The following is a 26,393-nucleotide window of genomic DNA, read 5'->3' as shown; positions in this document are numbered from 1 at the left end:
TGAGTAGAGATTGAAGTTTGAAAGTTCTGTGGTGACTGGAACAGAATGGGGGAGGGAGGTAACAAGAAGCTTCATCATTTCTGCTGGGGATGGTGGTGATGTTCGCCTGTAATCCCAGCACTCAAGAGGCAGCAGCTGGAGGACAGAGTTGGAGAATGCTTGGGCTACACAGGGGTAGGAGCAAAGGAGGGGGGAGGGGGGAGGAGGAGGGGAGAACCATCTATGCCGTTATTAGCCAAAGTGAAGAGTCTTTCACTTGGTATGCCATGAAATCAGTGGGGAGAAAAGTAGTGAGTAGAGGAAGGCCCTGATCTGACTTAGATTTGAAGAATCCTCTGGCTGCTGGAAGAAGTATCAAGAAAACTCCGGAGGAGACTTGCAATAATCCTGACCAGATTACTTGTGGCTTCCCGACGGTGAGAAGTGGCCAGATTCGGGCTATAGTCCCTAAAGTGGACCGGACGGGATTTACAGTGAGAACAGACGTGGGGCTGAGATCGCAATCCAGGACGACTCCAAGGCTGCAGAGTAAATGGGCCCTGGAGGTTATTTCCACGGGGAACGCGGGCGAGACGGCAGGTGTGGAAGAGAAAACAGAGCAGGGCTGTGGACACAAAGTTTGAGATGACAATTTAACATTCAGGCTGCAGAGGCTGTCACTTACAAGCCACTGGGGTTCCCAGAACTGATCAAGGCTGGAGACAAACACTTGGGACTGGTAGATGTACCGTAGCATCGAAAGTCACGAGCCTCAACAAAATTAGAGATAAGGGCAAAACAGCTTCAGCCGGGTAGCGTGGGGGAAGGGGGGGCAGGGGAGGAGAAATGACCCCAACATTGTATGCACATATGAATAAAATAAAAATTAAAAAGAAAGACAGTCACGAGCCTGCATCAAGCCACTTGCAAGTGTCGGCCACAGCAGGGCTAAAAACTGAGTCTTAGAGAAGCGGGGATGGGGCAGCCGGGAGGGGGAGGGGAGCTGTGGGGGCGGGAGACACACTTGGGCGACGATCCGTGCCGCAACCGGGCCGCAAGAGCTCCACGCATGGCACAGCTGCCACAGCAAGAAAAGGACAGTGACTTTAAAAGCACGACCAGCGGCTCTTGGAGCTGGAGGCCGACGGGCCACGTTCCAGATCGACCGCGTTAGCAAAGACACAGGGTCCACGACGCGTCTGGAAATGGCGGAGGCAGCAGCCGGGATCAGAAGGCGGGCCCAGCGCTTCTCCAGTCCCTACACCGTGTCTCGGCGCCCCGAAACACTTCCACTCCCTCCCGGAAATCCCTCTGAGACCCCAGGCCCTGCCCAAACGGGGCTGCGGTGGTGGCATCACCGAGACCCCCGCGGAAGAGACGGGCGCGGCCCGTACTCGCAAAGTCTCGCGAGAGAGCGGCCTCGCCCTCCCAGCATGCCCCGCGCCGCCGCCGCCGCCGCGCCCGCCGCCGCCGCGCCGCGGTGTGAGGGCGGGAGGCTGGGGGAGGGTAGCGGAGCCGGCCCCGCCGCCATGTTGGGTCTGAGGCGGCTGCTGTAGGCGCCGACAGAGAGAGCGGGCGTGCGGAGCGGCCCCAGAGGCCCGGGATCTCCCTCTCTACGAGCGGCGGCGGCGGCGGCGGCGGCGGCGGCGGCGCCATGAGCGGGGGCACCCCTTACATCGGCAGCAAGATCAGCCTTATTTCCAAGGCGGAGATCCGCTACGAGGGCATCCTCTACACCATCGACACCGAGAACTCCACCGTCGCCCTCGCCAAAGGTACTGCCGGGGCGGGCCTCGGGGTGGGGGCCGGGCCGGGCGCCCGCTCGGGACCCCGCGGCCTTCTCGGGCAGCCGCTCCCTCCTTTCCTTTTCCTTTGGCCCGGGCCGCGGCCTCCAGGCTCCGGGCTTCCACCCCGTGGGGCTGCGCCTTCCATCCGGGCAACTGCGGGACCGAGTGCGCAGCGGGCGGGCGGGGCGGCCCGGGAGTCCGAACGGGCCGGAGAACCCCGAGATTCGTGTCTTCCAGCTCCGAATTTCGGTGATTCCTGCCCTCTTCGTCCCCGACGAAGCCGGAGTAGTCCAAGGGTTTCTCGGCCTGCCCGGCGTTGCATGCTGATCTCTGGATTTCCCTAGCACCCTTTTCTCTCCCGTTCTTCGTTGCCGTGCGTTTGTAACTGTTTCTGAAGTGCGCTTCCTCGGTCCGGGGCCCGAGCTCGGGGTTTGTGCTGCGACTCCTGTGATCTCGAAATGCCTTTGGGACGTCCATCGAGCAGATCACACCCGACTTGTCTCATCTGGGATCCTTACCTGTAAAACCGGAATCCTCCTTCCAAGCTTGTTGTGCAACCATCTTTTTTTAAAGGTGCACTTGGAAAATGCTGTCCCTGGTCCCCGGCGGTAGGAAGGAGAGAGAGAGAGAGAGAGAGTTCGGTTCGGATTTGATCCCCGATTCCCTGTCCGCAGTTGAGATCTGTGGTCGGTGGACGCTCATCGACCCCCCCCCCCAGGTCCTGCTCTCGGGAAAGGGAGTTGTGTCTCTGCCCCGTAGTGTTTAGCACGGGTTCATTTCAGTCTGTGCGTTTTGTTTCCGTTCACACATGCTGGGCCTTTTCTCCGCCAGGAAACCAAAGAGAAAAATAAACTTTAGCCTCTGATCTCTTAGGAAATCTCACCAGAGTTTGTAATATAAGGTGACCCGGGTCACTCTTCGCCTGGGTAGTGACTGAGGTGCAGAGGCAGGAAGAATTTCTTCCAGATCGGTAATACTTTTGAAATCCTGCGCTGATAGGAAACTCGTTTCACAGTACCAAACAAGCTCAGTGCCTTTTTTGCTTGTTTGTTTTTAATATTCTGGTAGATCCTTTTAATAGCGTCAGTGTTGGGACAAATCTTACACCAGGGTAGGGATTCTTTTTACGACTGGGAACTGTGCATTACAGGATTTGGGGTGTGGCCCAGTAGAAGAGTGCTTGCCTAGCATGTCTGAGGTCTTGGGTTCTGTCCCCAGCACCGCAAAAATGAAACAAAACAAACAAAAAAAATCGTGTTCTCTGTAAAATAGTATCGTGGTTGTTTTACAATTGGATTGTGGTGAGGATTGCACAACTGTAAATTTACTTAAAAAAAAATCACTGAATTGTGCACTTTAAAAAAATTACCAAATTTATTTAAAAAAAAATCAGGATGAAGTTGAGGGCTGTGCCTGTGATTAAAGCTAGAACTAAAGCAGGAGGATAATTTGAGCCAAGGAGTTCAAGGCCAGTGTGAGTGACAAAGCCAGGCCCCAGTCTCAAAGAACCAGTAAACAAATAGGAAAATAAGAGTGTTATGAATAACCAAGGAGCACCCCAAAACTGCCCTTTTGCCTTGTGACACATTGTCTTGTGACACCTCACCTGTTAGAACACCTGTAGATTGGCTTTTTGTCATCTTTTTCGAAAGAGTCTGGTATGTTCCCACAGGGTGGCCACAGACCCCACTGCATTTGATTCTGTTAAAGACCTGACCGGTGGTATTTCTTGCATAACTCAGTTTTTGCTTGCACTTATATTTAAATTATTTTCATAAGCTTTTTAAAAAATAGATATTTAGGTGTATAGGGTTGTAGTTTTTCTGGTTTTATGAAATTATGGAAAAGGCTTTCAGTGACAGCCACATACAGGTTGAGAACAGTGTTTCTCATTAAAGTGGTTTAATAAATTAAAAAAAAAAAAAGCATTCTTTGACATGATCTGAACTTAAAGGTGTCTTGTCAACTTACTGACCACCTTTACGCTGACAAAGAAAAAAGTCCATAAGTTTTTAAGATTTCTGAGCTGTTATTTACATCTTTTAAAGACCTATAAATATACTCTTTTATACATTAACCTAAAAATGTGTTTTAATGGCATTAAAAAAAAAATTCTTCTGTTTTGTTTTCTTTGAGACAGGGACTTGCTGTGTAGCCAGGCTGTCCTCAAACTCAGAATCCGCTTGCCTTAGCTTCGAGTGCTGGAATTACAGGTGTGCCCACTACACTTGGCATAAAAAAATGAAAATTTGTCTATTCAACAGCCTTTACAATCAGTTTTAGTTTGTAAATATTAAATTCACGACATTAAATTCATATGACAAAACATAATTTCTTCATCATGACTTAACGTATGAATATAGCAGTGAAAACTTTTAATCACTTAATTTGTATTTATGGTACTGACTTTAATATATATCTCTTACATACTTTCTCTAACAGTTTAGTTAATACTGGACAAAATTAGAACTGTGGGAGCTTGGTCTTAAAATTTTAGAATTGTAAAATTGACATGACTTGATGAATTTTTCATCTTTTTAAAGTTTGGATTAAGAGTGGTAGTCTTAACAGATCACGTTTACTCCCAGTTTAGAGTACAGAGTGTTCTGCTATGGAAATGCCTATTACTCTTTTGATTTTGATTTTACTTACTTATTTCTTTGAGATGGGTTCTTGCCCAGGTTGTCTTTGAACTCTGAAACTCCCAATCCTTCTGCCTTCCTAAGTGCAGTGGTAGGACTCTTCTTTTTGGAGGTACTGGGGATTGAACCCAAGGGCTTCATGCTTCCTAGATAAACACTGAATCACTTGAGCTCCACCCCCAGCCCCTGCACATGCTAGGAAAGTACTCTACCAGGGAGTTGATTCCTACCTTCTGTTATTCTTTTTAAACTGTGGGTTAAGAGTTAATCTTTTTTGGAAACTGAGGCAGGAAGATCTCAAGTTCAAAGCCAGCCTGAGATACATAGAGAGATCCTGCTTTAAAAAAAAAAAAATTAATCTTTTTAAATAATGTTCTTAGAATGTTTGTGTTTTTGAGACAGGGTTCCAGTGTTGCCCAGGCTGGCCTGTCACTCAATCCTGCTGCCTCAGTCTCCAGAGTTGTAGGGCTACAGGTGTGCTGCCTGACAGACAATTCATATAATTAAAAAAAAAATTTCTCTGGAGACTTTTTTTTTTTTTCCTTTTTTAAATTGTGAAATATAACTACTCATGCTGAGAAGATAAATCAGATAAAGAGGAATATTTGGAAACAAAGACCCTTGTAACTTCTACTCAGGGCAGGGTAGACATTGCCAGCATCCCACAAGCTACCTGCTACTTCCCAAGGTGACTACCCCATCTTAAACCAGATAGAAATCTTTGCTGACCTTGCAGTTTCACCTGTAGGTTTGTATCCCTAAATAATAGTTACATCTGTCTTTGGACTTTATGTAAATAGGATTATCTTTTATGTCATTTTATTTTTGGCTTTTGTTGTTATATAATATATTCCATCATGAATATAACATACGTTTATCCTTCCTGCAGTTTTGGGTATTCTGCAGCTGACACAGATTGGTTACAGTTTGGGATTATGAACATTTGTGTTTAAGTGCACTATATGTTCACGTAGCTTTTTTGAGGGTATCTAGCTAGAATATGAATTGCAGGAACATAGGGAATGTGTCTTTATTAGGTACTGGGAAGCAGTTCTATGGTTGTTTATTAGTTTTCACTTCAGTTATTAGATGCAATTCTGGTTTTTTAATATTCTTCACCACCAATAATACTTGGTATCATGTATTTTAATTACAGTCAATCTAGTTGAATGAGGTTTTAATCCTATTACCCTGACTACTACTGAAGTGGAAGGTCTTTTTATATTTTAACTATTTTGATTTCATCTTTCATGAAGTGCCTTCGAAATTTGCTGCCCAGTTTTCAATTGAAATGCATCTTTCTCTAGAGTTCTGACATTTGAATATGAATCTTCTGTTGGGTGTATATATTGCAAGTGTCTTCTCCCATTCTCTTTCTCTGTTGTTTTGTTTGAGCCTTTTTTTTTTCTTTTTCAGTACTGGGGTGTGAACTCTGGGCTTACACCTAGAGCCACTCCACCATCCCATTCTGGTGATGGGTTTTTTTTTTTGAGATAAGGTCTCACAAACTATTTGCGTGGGCTGGCATCCAAGATCCTCCTGATCTCTGCCTCCTAAGTAGCTGGAATTACAGGCTGAGCCACCAGCCCCCAGCTTAGTTTAGTTTTGTAATGCATCTTTCCCTACCCTAGTGTCATGGAGATACCATGATTACCTTTTAAAACGGTTTTTGTTTTGTTTTTTGCACATTTAGATCAATAATGTACGTGAAACTGTTTTTGTGTATGGCATAAAGTATTTATTCTCTTGGCTTATATGCTCCATATTATAAATGAAGTCTTTTACTTGGAAAACTAAGAACCGTTTTTGAAGTCTTTGGCTAATTAACATTTGATGTGATATAGAATTAGGGTGACCATATACCCTGATTTCCCCACTCAAAGAGTTATTGTTTGTGCTTGTTCTAGTGCAGTTATTAAAAACATCTCTTTCTCTCTTGAAAGTGTTTTAGTTTGGATGATAAATTGTAGGATCACACAATATGAAATCAAAAGCCTACCTAGGCACCGGCAGCTCACTGCTGTAATCCTGGCTACTTGGGAGACACAGATCAGGAAGATCTGTTTGGGGAAATAGTTCAACAGATCCTGTGGTGAAAACACCCAACATAAAAAAGGGCTGGTGGAGTGGCTGAAGTGGTAGAGCGTCTGCCTACCAAGCATGAGACCCTGAGTTCAAACCCCATACCAAAAAAGAAAAAATCAAAAGCCTAGTAATCATAGAGCACAGAGGTACTGCTAAGTGGTGGTTCCCTTAATACTCTCCTGGAGGTTTCTCAGGCTGACGCTAGCTCTGTGAAGTGAAGCTGTGGGAGCTTCATGGGCTTTGATCCTAGGAACCTAGGTAGTTGTCCAGGAGTCGTAAAGGCCATTAGGGAAAACCCTGGAAGTCCATCTGTTAAGAATGTTAATGGACAATCTGCGTCACAGGTTGTTTCCGCAGTTTGTGACACTTAGAGTCTTTGTGACTGCTCTGAGTTTGTTATCCTCCTGCACTGGTCATGACCTCCGCTTAATCTTCTTTGCTCATTTGAATATGTGTTTATTGTTTGTTTTCACCCTCACTCCCCTCTCCCAAGACTTAAGCTCCTGAGGATGTTTATTTAATGAGCTAGTTAATGCAAATGTGTTAGCATTTTAGCTTATTAAATCTGTACCTGCTTCCAAAGAATGCTTTTCCATGTGCACAATTGTATTTCCCCCTTCAGATGAAAACACCTGACTCAAAGCAGGAATGCTGGAGAACGTCAGTGAAGAGGGACACAAAAGGATGAATTTTTATGACATGGTGACTCTGGCTCAGTTAGAACTTTCATTTAAAGTTTAAAGGAAAGATCAGTTCAGGATTCTGCAGGAAATAACGAAGTGGTAACTTGTGCTAATAGTCTTCAGGAGTTGCAGTTGTGCTTCCACTGTCTCTGTAAATGAATAATGGACTAAATCAGTGGCTAAAATGAGTGAAATTCTTCTCTAAGCAGGAAATTCTGATACACTGATTTACCTGTACCTGGAGAATCATCCCACTGCAGTGGGAAAAGACTTTAAAAAAAAAAAGTGATTATGTAAGAGTCAGTTGCTTTTAAATGATTTACCCTTAAAATCAGGGTTTGGGGGAAGTACATCAACTGGAAATTGTTAACAGATTGTTTCTTTAGTCAGCTGCTAAGTTTTGGCCACTGGCATAGTTTATGTACTTCTTGGTTGTTAATTAGCCACATAATCATAAACCTTGGCCCCAGTGGAGAGAGTAGAAGAGCTTCATGATTTTTTTTTTTTTTTAAAGTATAGCCCAGGCTGGCCTTGAACTCGTGATCCTCCTGTCTTACCCTCTTCACCTCGTTGATCATAGGCCTTTGCCACCACAACTGGCAAAGCCTTGTACTGTGTATGAAATAACCTGAGAGGTACTTTACACCTTGCATGACTTGGAGATCTAAATCTACAAACTCACTACCTGAACAAGAAAGATCCAGTGAACCTTCCAGCCTGAATTTCTTTCAGTTGCCCTATTTAATGAGGTCGCCAAAATTTGGAGCCTGGAAACAGTTTACTGTTGCTATGTAGTCTACAGAAATTACCTGATAATTCTCAGTCTGAAGTCAGGTGCCAAAAACTAACTGGTCATTTTCTAGCAGGGTGACATGAGCCATGACTTTCTGTATCAGAAGCAGAAATAACAGTATAAGCCTGAAGAAAATAGTAGAAGGAAACAAATAAGAAGAATAAAGAGATCTTATCTGTAGCTGGGTGTGGTGGTGCCTGCCTGTAATCCTAGTTGAAGGATCTCAGGTTCAAGGCCTGCCCCTGGAGACCCTAGCTCAAAAAACAAACCAAGCAAAAGGGCTGGGGTTTGGCTTATTGAGCCCTGGGTTCAATCCCCAGTACCACACATACGTGGTGGGGGGGGGGTAGAGGGAAGGAGGCAATGGAAAGAAATCTTATTTGCACAATACAATAGCAAGAATTTTGTATTTAACTCAGTATCACAATAATAGCAGATAACTACAGATAGTTTAAGTTGAATTTAATAGCAGTGCTTTATTTTCTTCACTGTTTTTCGTTTATTTTATTTTGTTCATGCTTTATTTTCTCGAATGCTGGAAGTAATACTTCAGCTCATTTTAAGCCCAATATCATCATTATAAATTTTATGTGGCCGAAGTTGGAGTTCTGCAAAACATTTATTCACAAGGGGCTTATTCTAGTTTTGTGGGGAGAAAGTATGTTTGTTTTGGGAAGAAAGTGTGACCTCCAAAGACTGCAGTACAAAGTACTCCTTGTCCTTGGACAAGTTACTTACTTTTGGTTTTAACTTCTTCATCTTTTTCATAGGGCTAATGATGGTTGTCTGTCAGAGTGATTCACACAACTAAATGAACTGACATTTTGAAAGTAACTAGTTTATTGTAAGTGCTTAATGGAGAGTAACAATCTCAACCACCATCTCTCTCTCTCTCTTCATGTAGAGGATTGAACTCAGGGCCTCACCCATGCCAGGCAGGTGCTCTGGCTCTTGAGCCATGCCCCTCCCCCTGCCCTTTTGTTTGTGTCTTGTTTTTGAGATAGCATCTCACTAACTTGCTAAGATACTTCTGCTTCTGACTCTAATGTAGCTGGCATTACAGGCAGGTACACCACACCTGGCTTCCAGCCACCATCTCCTAAGTGCCGGTCTGTAGTACTTTCCCTTCACTCCCTCATGCCCTCAGGACTTCGCCTCCCTCCCTATCCTGCTTCAGTGCAAGTCTCACCCTGTGCCCCCTCCTCCCTCGCCTTCTTGTACACATAAACTGCAGAAACCACAGCTCTGATCCTTTCAACACCGTGCTGCTAGCCAGTTCCACTCCGTGTCCTTGCACTGAAGGGCAGCCACAGTCACTTCCCACAAGTCGTGCTGCGTTTCCACAGTCCATTCACTTCTGTACGTGGCTATGCCACTTCTGTCCTCAGCCTCCCCAGTTTCTTCCTCCTTACTTCCATGCTCTCACCTCGCTTCCTTTTTCATACTGGTGTTGAACTCAGCGGCACTGATTCCTTTTCAGCTGAGAAGACTAGCAGATGAGTGCTACTATGTGCTCGGGTGACTGCAGGTAGTAATAGTGTACTCCACATTTCAAAAAGCCAAGTGTTTCCTAATGAAGAAGTGATAGATAACTGAGGAGATCGCCATTGTACCTGACATGTTACATAGTAAATATGTATATGTGTGTGTGTGTGTGTGTGTGTGTGTGCACTAAAACATTACACAGTACCCCATTCGTATGTACAGTTTTTATGTATCAGTTTAAAAATAAACTTAAAAACAGAATAGCAGACAAAACAGTTTTTAGCTGGACACAGGTGCTTGACCCTGTAATCCTAGCTATCAGAGAGGTGGAGATTGGGAGGATCCCTGTTAAAGGCCAGCCTGGGCAAAAAGTTAGCAAGACTCCAAAGGGAAAAACAACAATTGTGACCAATTTAAAACACCCTGCATACCCAGTTCCATGCATTTGTGCTCCAAATCGCTACCTGTTTGCTGGTCAGCAGAGATAAACTGTCTTGCTGTCTAAAAGCGCCCTTCTGCTTAAACTCTTCCATCTCCTCTTGATGGTTCAGAGATGTTGCTCTACACCTCCAGCCCTTTTTTGTGATGGGATTTTTCAAGGTAGAGTCTTGCAAACTTTTTACCAGGACTGGCCTTGAACCGTGATCCTCCTGATCTCTGTCTCCTGAGTAGCTGGGATTACAGACATGAACCACCAGCTCCTGCTGCTCCTGTTGCAGTTTTGTACTCCTTGCCTTTTTCTTCTCTAACTGACCTTTCTCCTTTTCTTCTATTTTTTTTTAGAAAAAGAAAGCACCCTGACCATCTGTTGCTCTTCATTTCCTCTTTTCCTTCTGTTGCTTCTTCATTTCTGTCCTTCCCTGTAAAGCAAAGCTCCTTGAAGATGTCTACACCAGTGTTCATTTTTAAAACCTACTTCACGTAGGTTTTTATTCCCACAGATAAGAAGCTGCCTCATCAAGGTTATTGAAGACTTCCATGTTGCTAGATCTAGTGGTTCATTTTAGTATCGTCTTGCCCTCACATTACGTGGTCTGTCTCTGGACACATTTTCTCCATTTCTTCTTCCCTGTCTTTCCCTTGGCTCTCACTCGCCAGCGGCCTCTTCTTCTTTGTTCAACTCCTGCACTTCTGAGTGTCGAAGTCCAACGCTTGTGTCTCTCTTTGATCTCTTTTTCTTCCTGTCTGTTAAAAATAATTTAATAATCTGTACTTTTCCTTTTCTTCTTGACAAAGGGTCCCACTGTGTTGCCCAGGCTGTTCTCAAACTCCTGGGCTTAAGCACTCCTCCTGCCTTAGCTTCTGAGTAACTGGAACTATAGACATGCATCACCAAGCCTGGCTTAATCATCTGCGCTCTTTTTTGTTGAGCTCACCTAGCTCAGATCTTGAAAGGCTTCCTATACTGACTGACTCCTTTCTCTGTCTGTACCTTACCACCTGCATATCAGTGGCGTGGTTAACATCTCTTCAAAAGATGACTTTTGGCCTCTCAGCTTAATGTGTCCTAAACCCGTTCATTAATTGAATGACAGTCCCATACTTACAGTTGGTAAAGTCAGAAATTTTGAAGGCATCCTTAACTCCTGTCTCACACCTTGTAGTGACCTGACCCTATCAGCTCTACTTTCAATAGATCCAGAAATTGACCTCTCTCCCCCTTGCCTCCTCTCCTCTAGCCCATTGTCTATCACTAGTCTATTCTGAGATGCTCTGGAAGTTCCTGTTTCTTGTGTCCAATTTTGGCCTCTCAAGTGACACCTCCCCCCCTTTTTATTTGAGCACATCTTTATAGGGGAAGAGTAAATGCATGGAATACATTGATGACAGATTTTCTTAGTGAACCTGTGTTTTGCTTCTGTTTTGCAGTGCTGGGGATCAGACTTGGTCTTGAGCATTTTTTTTTCTTTTATTCATATGTGCATACAATGTTTGGGTCATTTCTCCCTCCTTCCCCCATCTTGAGCATTTTAAGCAAGCGTGCACCACTGGGCTGCATCTCCAGGCAGCTCATTTTCTTGATTGTTTACTCATTGGCTGCATTATTCCAATTCAGAATCTGTTTTCTGTGGAACTTTGAAGTTGCTGCTTTGTCTCCATCTAGCATTGCACTGTGACGCTAGTCTGATTGTCATTCACTGTTCTCTGGAAGCTCTTATAATTCTTTACTCTGGGAGTCACAGATGTGACTCCATTGATATGTTTTATTTCTTCCCCCTAACTGTTCCTCTGTGAACCTTGTGAACATGAAGATTCAACTCTTCAATCTAAACAATTTGTTCCTTCAGATTAACTTGTTTCTGTTCCTCCCTCTTCCCACCCAGGTTTTAACTCCTGTAGGATGCATTTATCCCATCCCCCCCCCCCCCTTAAATTTTCATTTGTGTCTCTTGGTTCTTACCCTTTGGGAGAGTAAAACAGAAAGCCAAGCACAAGGAAGAATGCCCAAGTGGAAACAGCTTAAGTCAAGATTAAATTTAGGCTGCTTGATAAAGACAACAGATTAGATGTGTTTTTGCATCTCCTTCCTGTTGACAAATCCTGCCAAAACTACATAACAGACTTTTTAAAAAAGACCTAAACCCTTCAGAGACCAAGTAGATTTGGAAAAAAGATAATGTCAAAATTTTGGAAGCCGAAGGACAAATAAATGAGTTTAAATGACTTGTTAACAGAATTGAGAGAGCAGCAGCCTGCATGGGCAGCGTTAGGGTGACAAGGCAGCCACGCTAGTACTGAGCTCTCTCACCCGGCCCTAAAGAAAATAGGCTCCACCTTTAGCCATTTACTAGAAACCCTACCCAGCCTAGAAGAAATGACCCGCTCCACGGCCATCTTCTTGGGAGGGTCAGAAGGGACACTGAGGACTTTCCCACCTAGTGACCTTCCTGGGACTTCTCCACCACTTCCCTTATCTACTCCCAGTCTGTAAGTGGATGGGGTCCCTGTCCGCAGGGTCACTTCTCAGTAAACTCTTGTCCTGGTCCTGGTGTTGAGCTGTCCTCCCGTCTCTTTCGTTCTAACCCACAGTAGGTGAAGCCAAGAAGTGGCCTGCCTTTCACCTCAGCTCCTGAAAGGCTCAGGGACTGTGTCCCAGACAAGGGAGCTAGAGGACTGTGAGGTAAAAGAGGGTGAAGGTGGAGGCAAACCCCCGCTGGAAGATTAGCTCAGTGTTTGTTTTCACAGCCGGCCGGATACCCTCATATTGTGTGGGAAGGGTAAAGAGAGGTTCTGGAGAAACTAGACATGGTTGAGAGCAGAGGAAGCACGCACTGATAAACTGTAATGAGTGTGTACATACTGGCGGCCAGTGCTCTACCGCTCCAGACACTCCGCCAGCCCTTTTTCTGTGAAGGGTTTTTTGAGATAGGGTCTCGAACTAGTTGCCTGGGCTGACTTCGAACTGAGATCCTCCTGATCTCTGCCTCGTAAGTAGCTGGAATTACAGGTGGGAGACACCTTCACCAGCTAAACATGAAATTTTCCGAAGCAGATTTCAAACAACTGTACAGTAGTTCTCTCTTATGTGCAGTTTCAGTTTTCAAGGTCTAAGTTGCCTTGCAGCAGTGATTGAAAATACTCAATAAAAAGTTGCAGAAATCAGCAGCCCTTAACTTTAAGCTGCGTGCCATTCTGAGCACTGTGATGAAATCCTGGTTCTACCCTGTCCACCCAGGGTGTGAATGACCTCACCTTTGAGTCGCCTAGTAGCCATCTCAGACCCACTATCACAGGGCCCCGGTGTTGCTGTGCTTGTTCAAATAACCCTTAGATGGTAGCCTGAAGCTATGTCACAATGCCTGTCCATCATGTAGCCTGTCACATCATGCCATCACAGGAAGGGTAAGTGCAGCACAGACGACTAGGAGAGACCACATTCACGTGACTGTTAGTGCACTGTAGTGCTAAGTGCTTTACTGCTGTTGCTCATCTCTTACTGTGGCTAGCTTGTTAATTAAACTTTATCATCAGTGTGTACGTGGGAAAACATCGTGTGAATAGGATCTTGTGCTATCTGTAGTGTCAGGTGTCCACAGGGGGTCTTGAGATAATGTGCTCATAAGGGTGAACTTAGATTTTACAGTTATCAATGTCAGGTTGAACCTCGTAACTCTGATGGGCCCTTAACATGGAGTTCAGGGAGTCCTTGATCTCATGAAGTCATAAATGAGTTGTATTATATGTACAAACATTCAGAGAGAGACTTCATAAATTTCATTAGTTTTCTGTGGCACAGATGGCTAAAAACTGCCTTTTCTATAACTAAATTAAAAACTTTAGGGCCAGATATGGTGACTTACATCTATAATCCCAGCTACTTGGGAGGTGAAGATAGGAAGAATTGCTGTTTGAGACCTGGCAAAAAGCTAGCCCATGCTCTAACCCATACCAAGAAAAGTGAGACCCCATCTGAAAAATAACTAAAGCTAAAAAAGCTGGGGATGTGGCTCAAGTGGTAGAGCACCTGCCTAGGAAGTGTGAGTCCCTGGGCACCAACCCCAGTATCGCCAAAAAACTGATTTACCTTTCTCCCATGCTCCATTTTTCAGATCTGTGTAATTTGAAAGCGTACCACACGTTGTTACATTATACGTATTTTGATAATCTCTTGAGCAGTTTATTAGCAGTATTGATTGAGGTAAACTTTTAGGTTCTTTTCTTCCAGCTTAATCAAGTTTGAATTTGTTTGGCTGAAGTTTTTTCTGTGGCTTGTTATCTGAAGGACAAGTCTGCTGGTAAGTGTGCAGTGCAGTGTTTTACCTTATGGGGACATTATCCACGGTGCACTGTAAATGCATGTGTGCTGGACACTCCGGGCTGATCCTCTCTTCTGTATAAAGATTTTATTACTGGCTTTCCAACAACATCCCAGTTTTTTTGGCAGTGTTGAGGTTTGAACTCAGGGCTCCACACTTGCTGGGCACATGGTCTACCGCTTGATCCATGCCTCCAGCCCCCATTTGAACTCTTGGAGGGCTTGTTTCTTCCAGGGTTCATGTATTGCACTGCCTTTTTTTTAGCCAGGAAAACTTCTTGTTTTTTGATCATTGCAGGACTTGCATTGACAAATACTTGGGTTTTTTTTGTTTGAACTGGGGTTTGAACTCAGGTCCTCATGCTTACTAGTCAGGCACGCTCCCACTTGAGCCACTCTGCCAGCTGTTTTTCACATTGGATATTTTCAAGATGAGGTCTCGGAACTATTTGCCCCGCCTGGCTTCGAGCCTTGATTGTCCTGGCACCCGGCCAGGTGCTCTGTTTTAAACATTTAGCTTCCATGTTGGTTTTCTTTGTTTGTTTTCCCTTCTAGCTTTTAAACTTTCTGTCCTATAGGACTTGGCATTTGTTGGTGTTCCTTCTACTTGATACTTCTGTTAAGTTTTGAGGAAGCCTTGTGGGAGGTTGTGCGCCTTTAAAGTATGTATGTTTCAGTAGGGAATCGCTGCATGCACAGTGGGAAACGCATCGCCCTTTCCACTCTGTCATCCCCACCCCAGTTTCTTGTGCTGGCTTCTAGATCTTACCCAGTGCTTATGGAAGAACACCTAAGTTGTTTTGTGTCTGATCACTTTTCTTTCATTCACAGCTTGTTCCTGTTTTGTTTATCATGGAATAGATTTTATTAAAGCTTCTTCCTATTTCTGTACTGACTTGGTTTGTGTGGGTGCTCTGTGTTCCCATTGTTAATCTTGGTCTCCTTTCGGTCTTCTGAGAGCTCACGTGGCCCTTTTACTTTCTTCTATCTAATCTACTGAGATTCATGCATTAGTCTAGATGGTCGTTTGTAGCTGCTGATCAGTGCTCTTTTATGATGACTTGGGTCATAGTCAAATTTCCCAGTACAGTGTGACTGACCCCATTGTACTCTGTGTTGAGGGCTTGAGTTAATTCATTTTACTAATCAATTAGTCAAAAAGCACAGTTAAATTTCCTAATTGTCATGATTTATTAACGTGTGTGTTTTATGGCACTCTTAAGTTCCTTGTTCCATAGAAGACACTCTCCAAATCTGGATTCTGTAGCTATCTTTTGTCTTCCTCACTCAGGGAAAGCATAAATGAGTGAAGTTAGGGCACAGTGCCTGGCTGTGAACTTGTAGGTTTTCTAAGGAGAAGAGCTGGCCTCCCCCCTTTGAATTAACTATGAACATCTAAAACAAGGCCCCAGAAGTTTTCCCCTTTCCATCAGACTTCACACCATGACAAGTACCAGAGAGCAACACTGTAAGGAGTAAGGATTCCTTTGGGCTTATGGTTTCAGAGATTCCAGTGCAGGGTTGGCTGACTCCATTGCTTGGGGCTGAGGCAAGGTAGATATCAGGGAAAGGAGCATGTGACGGACGAGCCCTCTGACTCACCTCATGGGCAGCTAGGTAGCAGACGGTGGAGAAGGCTCAGGACAGGATACATCGTTCCAGGGCACCATGCCCCCGGTGACCTGCTTCCTCCAGTGAGGCCCCACCTCCTGTTCCCACCACCTCCCAATAATGCTGTCATCCTATGAACCCATCAAGGGTGTGACTGACCCACTGGTTAGGTGAGGGCCCTCGGGATCCAGTCCCTTTCCAGAAGCCCATCAGCTGCCAGCCAAGCCCCCAGTGCAAGAGTCTGGAGGCATATCACATTCGAACTGTCACACCCCATATCCAGTCAGTCCTTTCCTTATCACCTCTTAAATACTTTCTACTCCTCCTGCTACTTTTGCTCACCTCCACCATAACCACCCTAACCCAGGCCTCTGTCACTTCTTACCTGGCACTCCATGGTCCTGTTTTTCCAGCATAGATCACATGTCAGCATAAGTAATGTTTTCAAAGCACAGAATCATTGCACTGTCTTCAAGCATTTTGAGCTTTTCAGTTCTTGGGGAAACTGGAATTCTTACCTTGTCTTCAGTGCCACATTTTACAGCTTTTCTCTTATGCCACCATCCCTTCTGCCTGGCACTCCACTGACCCTTTCCCCTTTTCATTCCACAAGTACACAGTGCATCTTCGGCTCCAAATCTCAGCTCTTCTCTACTCTTCCTACAGTTTTCTTTCATCCTCATTTTTCTGTTTGTTTATTTGTTTATTTTTTGCAGTTCTGGGCCTCATTTTTCTCATTCTTTGTGTGAGTAATAACCACCTATTCAAACCCAGTTCCGATTTGTCCTCATGCCTGTCTCCTTTCTCTGCTGTCACTATCCATAGGAAATCATTATGGCTTGCTCTAGTAACAGCCTCCTTGATAAATAAGAATGACTTTGTTAAGCCTGGCAATGTAGCTCACGCCTGTAATCTCAGCACTTGGGAAGCAGAAAGAAGAAGATCATGAGTTGAGAGAGAGAAAAGCTAGGGATGTGCCTCAAGTAGTCAAGTGCCTCCCCAGCAAGCTCAAGGGCCTGAGTTCAAAACCCCCAAAAAAGAAAAGAAAGAAAAAGAATATTTAATGACTTTATATTTATTCTTTCTGGGTAAAACCCAAATTTAACAGGGGGTCTTTCCTCCTACTTACCCTGAAGCTTTGGGGACCACATGTGGCACTTCTGCCTAGAATGTCCTCACCTGACAGACTCTAATGCTCACCCCGAGCTCCAGACAGGTACAGGCTTCCCTAGGCCCTCTTTTCTGTACCTGCTGTTTAATAAACAGTCAAACTGTCACTCGAGAATCATTCCGGATCTACTGTGACTGCGTGCTAGCCACCATGGTAGGTACTAGGAAACCACAGAGCAGTGCAAACCAGGGTCTGGAGATGTGGCATTGAGGCTGCATCCCAATAGGGTATCTGTGAAGAGTGTCTGGTCCTGGCCTACAACACATGTGCCAGCTGTTTGAGGTGGGACCTGTGAGCTGTCATTTGTTAGACACTTAATCGAGTTCCTTCCAATTTGGGGTCTTTCCACCTGGTTCCCTTGAACTGGAATGCTCCACCCTCCCCTTCCATGAAGTCACAGATTGAGAAGTCACAAAGGAAAGGGCTGACAGCTGTGGAAGGCTCCGGTGCCAAGAAGAAGCTGGCACATGGCCACTCAGCCCGCTACTCCCCACTCGGCGTCCACTGCTCAATTCACCTTTGCCTCATTTGACAGATTAACATGTTTTCTTGTGGACTGCAGGGAGCCATTGCAAGCTTTTAGGCAGTGATGGGACCTACCCAGTCCAGCTTCAGGAAGTTGCTGCTGACAGTGTCCTGGGGGCAGCTGGAAGGACAGCAGGGTGGCAGCATCTCCCCCGCTGTGTCCCCTGTGCATAGTAAGTTGACTGTTAGTCAACTGGAACTCTGTGAAATGCTACTAGGTTAGAAAATGCACGGTTGAGCAGCTTGCTAAATGTTTAACAGCTGAAGCCATCTTAAGGACTTTTTATCTTTTGGGTGAGCAGTGAGTTTAGATCAGTTTTATTTGGCTGACCTTGCTTTATAGAAATGTCTTGGGATCTCGCTTACCTACAGTTTCAAAGACATTCTTAGGAATGTGTTTGCCTTGTCATAAACATACTGGGGCCGTTGTTACTGTTTACAGTTACTTTATTGCCACTTAAAACTTCACATTGCTTTTGGGTTTTACATTTCTCTCTGTGTAACATGCTCCCTAAATTCTTATCCTCACTGTCAGTATCCCCTGAAACTGTCTGAAATCATCACAGTGAAGGAAGAATCTGAGTAAATCTGTGGATACAGGTTGGACGTCCATAATCTCAAAAGTCCAGAGCTTTCTGAGTGGTGATCTGACTCCACAAGGAGAAAATGCCATACCCAAACTCGTGTGACAGGTCACATTGAAAAGCCAGGCATACTAGCCTCATTGTATAAAGTGACTTTCATGCTGTGTGCATAAGGTGTGCATGAAACACAAATGAATTATGTTTAGAGTCAGATCCCAGCCCCAACATAGCATATTTCCAGATCCAAAGCCCTTCTGGTCCCCAGCATTCTGGACGACATGCCCGCCCTGTATTAGTGTCGATCCAAGGTGAAGAACCTTGCACAGAGGAAGCTGGGGAAGTTGCAAGTGAGAGACCCCCTTGGCTGATCAAGGCTGTAACTTGAAAGCAAGAGGGGAAGTGGGTTTATGGACCAGGCTGCCGTGTGGTTCAGAGAGCTGCCTAGCGACCCACACTGTCTAAAGCTCCTCCTCTGGGAGAAAGAAGTCAGAACCGCTCCTACGGTCCTGCTTCAGGCCTGCGAAAAGGGTCAGCATTTGGAGAGATGGTGCTCTCTTGCTGTAAAGTAATTAAACCTTGTACTAAAGCTTTGCACTAAGAGCCTGTATTAAAGCTCATTCCAGATGTGCTGTGACTCCGATTGTCACAGTAAGAGCCAGTGTGCATCGTGGATATAGGACAAGAGCTGAGCTTACCTGGAAACGCCAGAAAGAAGATGCCCAGCAGAGCCTTTTTCTCGGTACCATGCTTTTGCACATATGCAGGTGTTCTTTGTTGTTTTGTGGGTTTGCTGGGACTGAGACTTGAACTGGGGGCTTCATGCTTGCAAAGCAGGCGCTCTACTGCTTGGGCTCTACTGCAGCCCACGTATGCAGTTCTGTAAAGATGCTGGGTTTTCTTTTCCCTTCCTTGTGTTGTCCAGTTGTTATTTTTACCTTGTTCTCCCATTTCCTCCTGAGAAGGCTTATTGGGTAATTCAGTCCAGTCCCTGTGCTATAACCACTTCTCAGTGCTTCTGAACTCTTTTTACTTAGCACCCTTCCCCACTGGGGTCTAGTCAAGATACATTCACATGCCAGCCTTCTGTAGACATGGAGATCTGCATGAGTCATGAGGATGATGTGGGTACAGATCTTTTTCCTGAGCATCTTTAAATTCTAGTAGGGGAGGTATACATAGAACACAGTTTTTCAGAGGAACCCATGCTGGGTAGAATCATGTCATGGTTAATACTGTGTGTCTGTGGGGTGTAGTGCCTACACACTGAGTCACACATTCTGCTTGCTTCTGTGAAGAGTATTTTTGGGGGAGGTAAGATTAACATTTAAATGGGTAGATTGTCATAATGTGGGTGGGCCTCTTCTAATCAGTTGAAGGCCTAACAGAACAAAGACTGGCCTCCTGTGGGCAAGTAGGGATTCTACCAGCCCACTCTGAAGATTGCAGATATACCTGACTCATCAGAAAAGCAAATCACCTTTTTTTCCTGTGCTCCTGAAACGGTCAACACAGAAGCCTTCTGAGACCCTAACAACTTGGTGATTGCTCTTCACCAACAAGTAGGCAACTGTACCAGCAGATGAGCACGGTGTTGCTGAAATTAATTCTGATACTATTCACCTGGAGGTAGCGTCCCACAGCTTTTGGGCTCAGTCCCTAGAGTGTCCCCTCCCTACTTCAGGTGCTAGTCACACAGCCCAGGTTTACCCATGCTGATGGACCAGGGTCCCCGGTGCCCCCTCCTTGGGTTTGATGAACCCTGTGACTCAGAGCTCAGGGAATCACGTTCACTGGCTTATAATGAATGAAAGCACAAAGGAATCGGGTGACAGGCGCATGAGGCAGGGGGTAAGCGGCCTGGCCTTCCCTGCCCTCTCCCGGTGCCCACCCTCCAGCGGCCTCCAGCTCTCTGAACCCTGTGCTCTCTGGTTCTTCTGGAGACTTCATTGCCCGGGTGTGATGGGCACACAAACCTGTGTGGAAGTGGGGTTGGACCAAAAGGGTGTGGCCTAACGTAACAGTGGAAGAAGCCGGCTCAGTCTGCGTGCCCTTCCTTTGTGGGGCTCTCTGCAGCACTCGTCCTTTCTGGAGTGCGCAGGGGCTTCCTGTGCATCCAAACTGCTGCTGGACAGGTAGCTCAGGGAACTTTGAAGAGGGGAGGCTCACGTTTTCTGTGACCCACCTGGGAGGGAGAGACACCACATCCACGGGCCGGTTCCCTCAACTAAACTCTGCAGATCCGACACCCGCGCGTCCTGCCACTCTCTTTCCCTGCAGAGCCTTAAGGAGTGCCAGCAGTATCTCACGTTGTCATTTGGGGAGTTTAAGTGTGGGGGTGAGAAAAATGAGCTGGACTGGAGGTGAGGTAGGTGTGGAGCAGGTCCTCAGTGGATAGTGGCTGAGGACTTTCAGCTTTCACCTGGTCAGCAGTCCCATCCTAGGTTCCATCCTGAACTCACTTGGCTGTGGTTTCTTAGCTTCATTGGCCCCTCCTGGATAATCCAGCCTGGCCTGTGTTGGCCTCACATTTGGTACTGAGAGAACTTGTTTCTTCTCCATGCCAGTCTGTAGTAAAACCTACGTTACAATGTTAGCACATCAGAAAGGTAAGGCTTTGGGAAAGCTCAGTGACAGACATCATCTTGAGAGTCTAGCCTAACTTAGTATTTCAAGTGCATAATGCTTATCATATTTGAGCTTGGAAACTTTGGGTATTTTATAATAGAGGCGTTATATCAGAAATGTCATGCACTGCTCGTGTACACGAGCGGCTGGGTTTGCCATTACGGTGATGTGTGAACTTGCCTTGATCTAGAGACCTCTGCCAGATAACTTGACCCTATCTGATTTAAACTAACAGAAAAATATTTTCCATTCTCTTTTATTAAACATATAATTTGGGGGGGAAGCAGAGGTACAGCACTCATTAAAGCATCCTAGCAATAGGACAAATCTAGAGGACAGCCACCCCTGCTCTCACCCTTCACCCAACTCCTATTACCATTTCGTGTGTTGGCATAGGTTTGTTTTTGTTTGTTTGGTGCAGTACTCGGACTTGAACTCAGGGCCTTCACCTTGAGCCACTCCACCAGTCCTTTTTTGTGTTGGGCTTTTTCAACAGAGTGTCTCACCAGCTATTTGCCCCAGCTGGCTTTGAACCACAATCCTCCTGATCTCTGCCTCCTGAGTAGCTGGAATTACAGGCATGAGCCATAGCACCCGGCTGCATTTGCATGTTCATGAGTTACAATTCAGAAAGCATAGCACTAGATGATGAAAATGATGAAGTCAGTGACAGGTGGCGGAGTCAGTCCCCTGCCTCCACTCCATTCCCAGTAGCCACTAATACACTTTCTGTGTCCTGGCTTTTCCTATTCTGGGTACGTCATGTAACAGGAGTCCTCACGTGTGGCTTTGGCCTCCTCCTTTCACTCAGCGTAATGCTGTGGTACGTTCTGCAGCTGTGACATGCCAGCATTTCATTCCTCCATGTGCAGTGCAGTGTGTGGTGTGTGATGTTGGTGCATCACAGTCTGTCCACGCATGAGTTGCTGGGCATTTGTGTTGTTTCCACTGTTTGGCTAGTATGAATGATGCGCTACAGACATTTTTGTACGAGTTTCTTTGTGACCTAAGTGAAGACTTGAAGTTTTGGCAGCCCTAGCAAACTATAATGTACCTGTGGGTTTTCTTTCCTGTGTCATGCTTAGTACCTTTGCTACACTGTGAGTTCCCTGAGGGTGCAGCAGCTGCTGTGCTGTGACAGTAAAAGTGTCACTGAACTACTAAAACCTGCTAGATTGTTGGGTTTTCATTAATTCACTGTAGCCCAGAATATCACAGAATCGGGTTGTTTTTCTTCCCAGCCCCATTCTGACTTCAGAGTATCATTAGGGCATAACAGGATGTTGACCTTCCTGCATGAACAATAAGGATTTGGGGCTGGTGGAGTGGCTTAAGTGGTCGAGCGCCTGCCTAGCAAGCGTGAGGCCCTGAGTTCGAGCCTCTGTGTCACAAGAAGAGTACGGTTTTATGATAAAGGAAGATTAGAGGGCAGGACGTTTAAAATTTGTACAGCTTTATAATTTGAGCACTGAAAGCCTTGAGAATGCTGCCTCTTAAAGAGCACACTAAAGTCCCAAAGTATGAATTCCAATCAGTTCAGCACTTTCCTAAAACTGCAAAGGAGAAAGCAGCCTGATGGAGGAGCTGAGGCTGCTGCTGGAGGTGAGGAAACTGAATCAGCATGAGGGGAATCATGCAGTAAGCTCTTACAAGGCCAAGTGTGCAGCCAAAAGGAGCCGAGAGGAACCCCGGGGCACGCAGCCACCAAACACTTTCCCTCCATGGCTTGCTGGGTTGTTTTGCTGTAGTTGCAAGTGGAAATAGTAATGTTAGGAAGCACAGGGGTGAGGGGTTCAATTTCACTTCTGAAAGTACCAACACAGAGCCTTCACTTAGGGTTTGTATGTTGAAATGCTGTCTGTGTTGTGCAGAGGAGCACGGGGATTCCACCCTTCCTATGCTTGCCATGCCTCTCCTTCCCTCAGGACCTTCCCTTGCCTACAGCTGCCTTCCAGGCATGTGTGGACCCTGAGCACACTCTTCTACTTTCTTCTTTACAGTGCTTAACAATTACATTCTTCTGAGCCAGGCGCCAGTGCCAGTCACTCACACCTGTAATCCTGGCTACTTAGGAGGCAGAGATCAGGAGAATCAAGGTTCGAAGCCAGCCCGGGCAAATAGTTCAGGAGACCCTATCTTGAAAAAAACCTTCACAAAAAAGGGCTGGCAGAGTGCCTCAAATGGTAGAGTGGGTGAGGCCTTGAGTTCAAACCTCAGTGCCACCAAAAAAAAAAAGAATTGCGTTCTTTTGAAAACTCTGCATCTGACCCAAGCCAGCCTCCATCGTTAGCACTTGTTTCACCAAGTTCGTAGTGTGTACAGTTCAGTCTTATTCCATGATGCGGGCATTTGCAGAAGTCTTCTAAGACAGGGAATCTGAAACTTCGGTAGATGAGACTCGGGGAACTGGTTTAAAACGCAGATTTCCGAGCCCTGCCACAGAATTCTAACTTCAGTGGCAATCTTCATTTGGAGCCAGCTTCCACTGACAAAGGCAGATGACAGTTTGAGTGACCTGTCTTCCAGGGTAACAGTGAGATTTAGTTATGTGGTAGCTCTTTTAGGTAATGAGGGTGTTTCAGGCTGCCTGGTGGTCTGAAGAACTGACAGTGGCTCTGCTCTGCTCAGCTCTGAAAGGACTTAGTCACCAAGATATAGGTTACCGTTGCTGTCTTCTCTTTTGTCTCAAAACTCAAACTCTAGGGCCAGTGGCTCACACCTGTAATCCTAGCTACTCGGGAGGCAGAGATCAGGAGGATCACTGTTCAAAACCAGCCCGGGCAAATAGTTCTCAAGGCCCTATCTCAAAAAAACCAACAAAAAAGAGGGTTGGTGGAGTAGCTCAAGCTGTAGGCCCTGAGTTCAAACCCCAGAATCAATGAAAAACCCTCAAATTTTGGATTTGTGGACTGGGAAAAATGTTGTCACTCCTCCCCACCCAAAAAGTATGACATAGGTTGCCACCTTTGTGTGTATGTGTGTGTGTGGCGGGGTGGGAATAGGGTCTGGGATTTGAACTGAGGGTCTTGCTAGGCAGGCATTCTACCACTTCAGCTACAACCCCAGCCTGGTTGTGAAATTTTTATTTTGCTGAATGAAGACATTAAAAATAAGTCAGCAATGCAAGAAAGGACATTTCAGTACCTCACCAAGAGCATACGTACAGTTTTAGGAGGCACACAGCCTCGTGATAACTGATCGTTGTGCAGGTCAGGCACGTTGGATGGTGAGCACAGCCCGCTCTTCGGGAATGGTTTGGCTGGAGATGAATGAGCGCGTCCACAGGTGGCACTGTAGAGCTGCTGCCTGCTTCTTGGAGCAGGGTGCTTAGTCCTACTTGAACACGGTGACTACTAGGCCTGCATCTCACGCATGGTTTCTGCTTTCTCACCAGTTCGGTCGTTTGGTACAGAGGACAGACCAACAGACCGCCCGATCCCACCTCGGGATGAAGTGTTCGAGTACATCATATTCCGTGGCAGTGACATTAAAGACCTCACTGTCTGTGAGCCGCCGAAACCGCAGTGCTCCCTGCCGCAGGACCCCGCCATCGTGCAGGTAACTGCTGGTCACCCTGCCCGGGAGCAAGCCCGCTGCCCACGTGGCTCGGGTTGGCCTTGCCTCTTCCTGAACAGTTTGTGCACGTTTCCTGGGATGCCTGACGTTCCCTGCGTGATGTTCTGACCTAGGGTTTTCTCTTAGGATCCTGAATTGGACTACATGAGGTTGTATGTTCAGCACCAGAATAATGTTAGCGTGGTAACACTTATTGAGCGCTAACTGTATGAGGAGCGCTACTCAAAATACAACACTGTACTTGTGAATGACTCCTCACAATATCCTTCGAGTGTGGCACAGTCACTTTTGTCACCTGTACACGGGAAGAAATTGAGATGGAGACCAAGGCCATGTGGCTACAGAATCTAGGAACCATGCAAGCATACATTCAGATAATGGTTCCTATTACAAATTAGGGCGATAATAGCTACTCTTGGGTAAAATCACTAGGGCTGGGCGTAAATCACAGGATATATGTATGACGGGACCTGACATATAATAAGATGGCACAGACATGAAAGGATCTTAACAGATAAGTTCTTAAATTCCTAAATTAAAAATAACCCTAAGTAAAAGAAAGAAAGAATTAGAAATTAACGTATTTTATTAAAACTAGAAGCACCTGATGTTGATAAACAGTTACTACGAATTAAAGAGGACAGCCATTATCGTTTCTATATTCCTTGGATGCATATAAAGCTGTCTGAAGTGTAGCTGTGACGGAAGAAGCAGCGTCACGTCCGAAAGCTTTGATTCGAGCATAGCAAATTCGAAGCTGTGACTCTCCCACGGTTCCTTCCCACATTCACATTCTTCTTAGCCTCCTTCCTGTCATAAGTCTTTGTCATTTGCACAGAAATGTGCTTGTTGGTTTTTAGCAGTGTTCTGGGTGTTTTAAATCACCATTTTCACTTTTTTATGCAGCAAATGTTTCTTAGTTGTCCTCAAAATAGATTCTTTTAATCATTTTGAGGGGGCGGGAATTGGGCTCCCGGCCTCAAGCATGATAGGCAAGCCCTCTACTACTTGAGCTACTCCCCTTAATCTAAACTCTTGAGATACGTATGTTTGTAAGGTTTTTCTTACTTCCAGCCATTAAAGGAAAATACTTACCTAGTCAGCTCTTCTAAAGAAAATATAAGCCAAGTGTGGTGGTGCACACTTGTAATCCCAGCATGTAAGAGGTTAGGGGGTGGGGGGGCTGTGGGCATCATGAGTTTGAGGCCAATCTGGGCTAGTGAGACTGTCTCAAAAAAAAAAAAAAAGTGTGTGTGTAACATATATATTAAAATTTTATAAAATTGAAGTGAAAAGAGAAAGCAAGAAAGTTTATAACATATATTTCCGGGTTTTTTTTCCAGAGCATAAAATATATAAGATATCTTAATTTCTTTCTGTGATACATGCTTCTTACAGCTTACAAAAATAGCCCCGGTTTTCTTTCAGTCTTCACTAGGGTCGTCATCATCTTCATTCCAGTCCGTGGGATCCTATGGCCCCTTTGGCAGGATGCCGACATACAGCCAGTTCAGCCCCAGCACGTTAGTTGGGCAGCAGTTTGGTGCAGTTGGTGTTGGTACGTGGAGCCTTTTCTTACTACTGTCTTTACCACAGACGTACAGAAAAGTGTCGCAAACTGTCGGGAATGTTCCATGTTCCTTTTGTAGCTTTCTTAAGTTTCTTAAAGTTTTTATTTAACATCCTTGGTGATATCACAGACATCAGCTTCAGTAATAGCTGTGTATTACAAAACTAGATATTTTAAATTTTTATATATGTCCCCCCGCCTTTTTTTTTTTTTTTTTTTAAGTGGAACTGGGGTTTGAACCCTGATTCATGCTTGCTAGTCAAGTGCTCTGACATTTGAGGCACGCCTCCACTCCATTTTATCCTGGTTATTTTGGAGATGGAGTCTTGTGAACTATCTGTCCAGGGCTGGCTCCAAACTGTGATCTTCTTGATCTCAGCTTCCCAAGTAGCTAGGGTTACAGGTGTGAGACTAAGGCAGGAGGGCGCAGGTGTGAAGCTACCCTGGGCTACATAGCAAAAGCCTGTATCAAAACCACACCATGGGCTGGTTGAGTGGCTGAAGCGGTAGAGCACCTGCCT

At 45.5% G+C, this 26,393-nt stretch overlaps 1 protein-coding gene across 3 annotated transcripts in view; it reads left to right on the top strand.

Moving 5' to 3' along the window:
* Positions 1-1,442: 1,442 nt before the first annotated feature.
* Positions 1,443-26,393, top strand: part of Lsm14a (LSM14A mRNA processing body assembly factor) — a 47,065-nt gene continuing 22,114 nt past the window's right edge. For 2 of the 3 annotated variants that reach the window (XM_020180374.2, XM_020180372.2), the window contains exons 1-3: positions 1,445-1,754; positions 24,121-24,284; positions 25,731-25,860. In XM_020180374.2, coding sequence (XP_020035963.1) covers positions 1,634-1,754; positions 24,121-24,284; positions 25,731-25,860 — 415 coding nt within the window. In that variant the 5' untranslated portion in view covers positions 1,445-1,633. Of the gene's footprint in view, positions 1,755-24,120; positions 24,285-25,730; positions 25,861-26,393 lie in introns of all 3 variants that reach the window. The other variant, XM_074057607.1, reaches the window with a different exon arrangement.

Source organism: Castor canadensis, chromosome 16 (genome assembly GCF_047511655.1).
Source record: "Castor canadensis chromosome 16, mCasCan1.hap1v2, whole genome shotgun sequence".
Lineage (NCBI taxonomy): Eukaryota > Metazoa > Chordata > Mammalia > Rodentia > Castoridae > Castor > Castor canadensis.
This window is presented reverse-complemented; position numbering and strand designations above follow the sequence as displayed.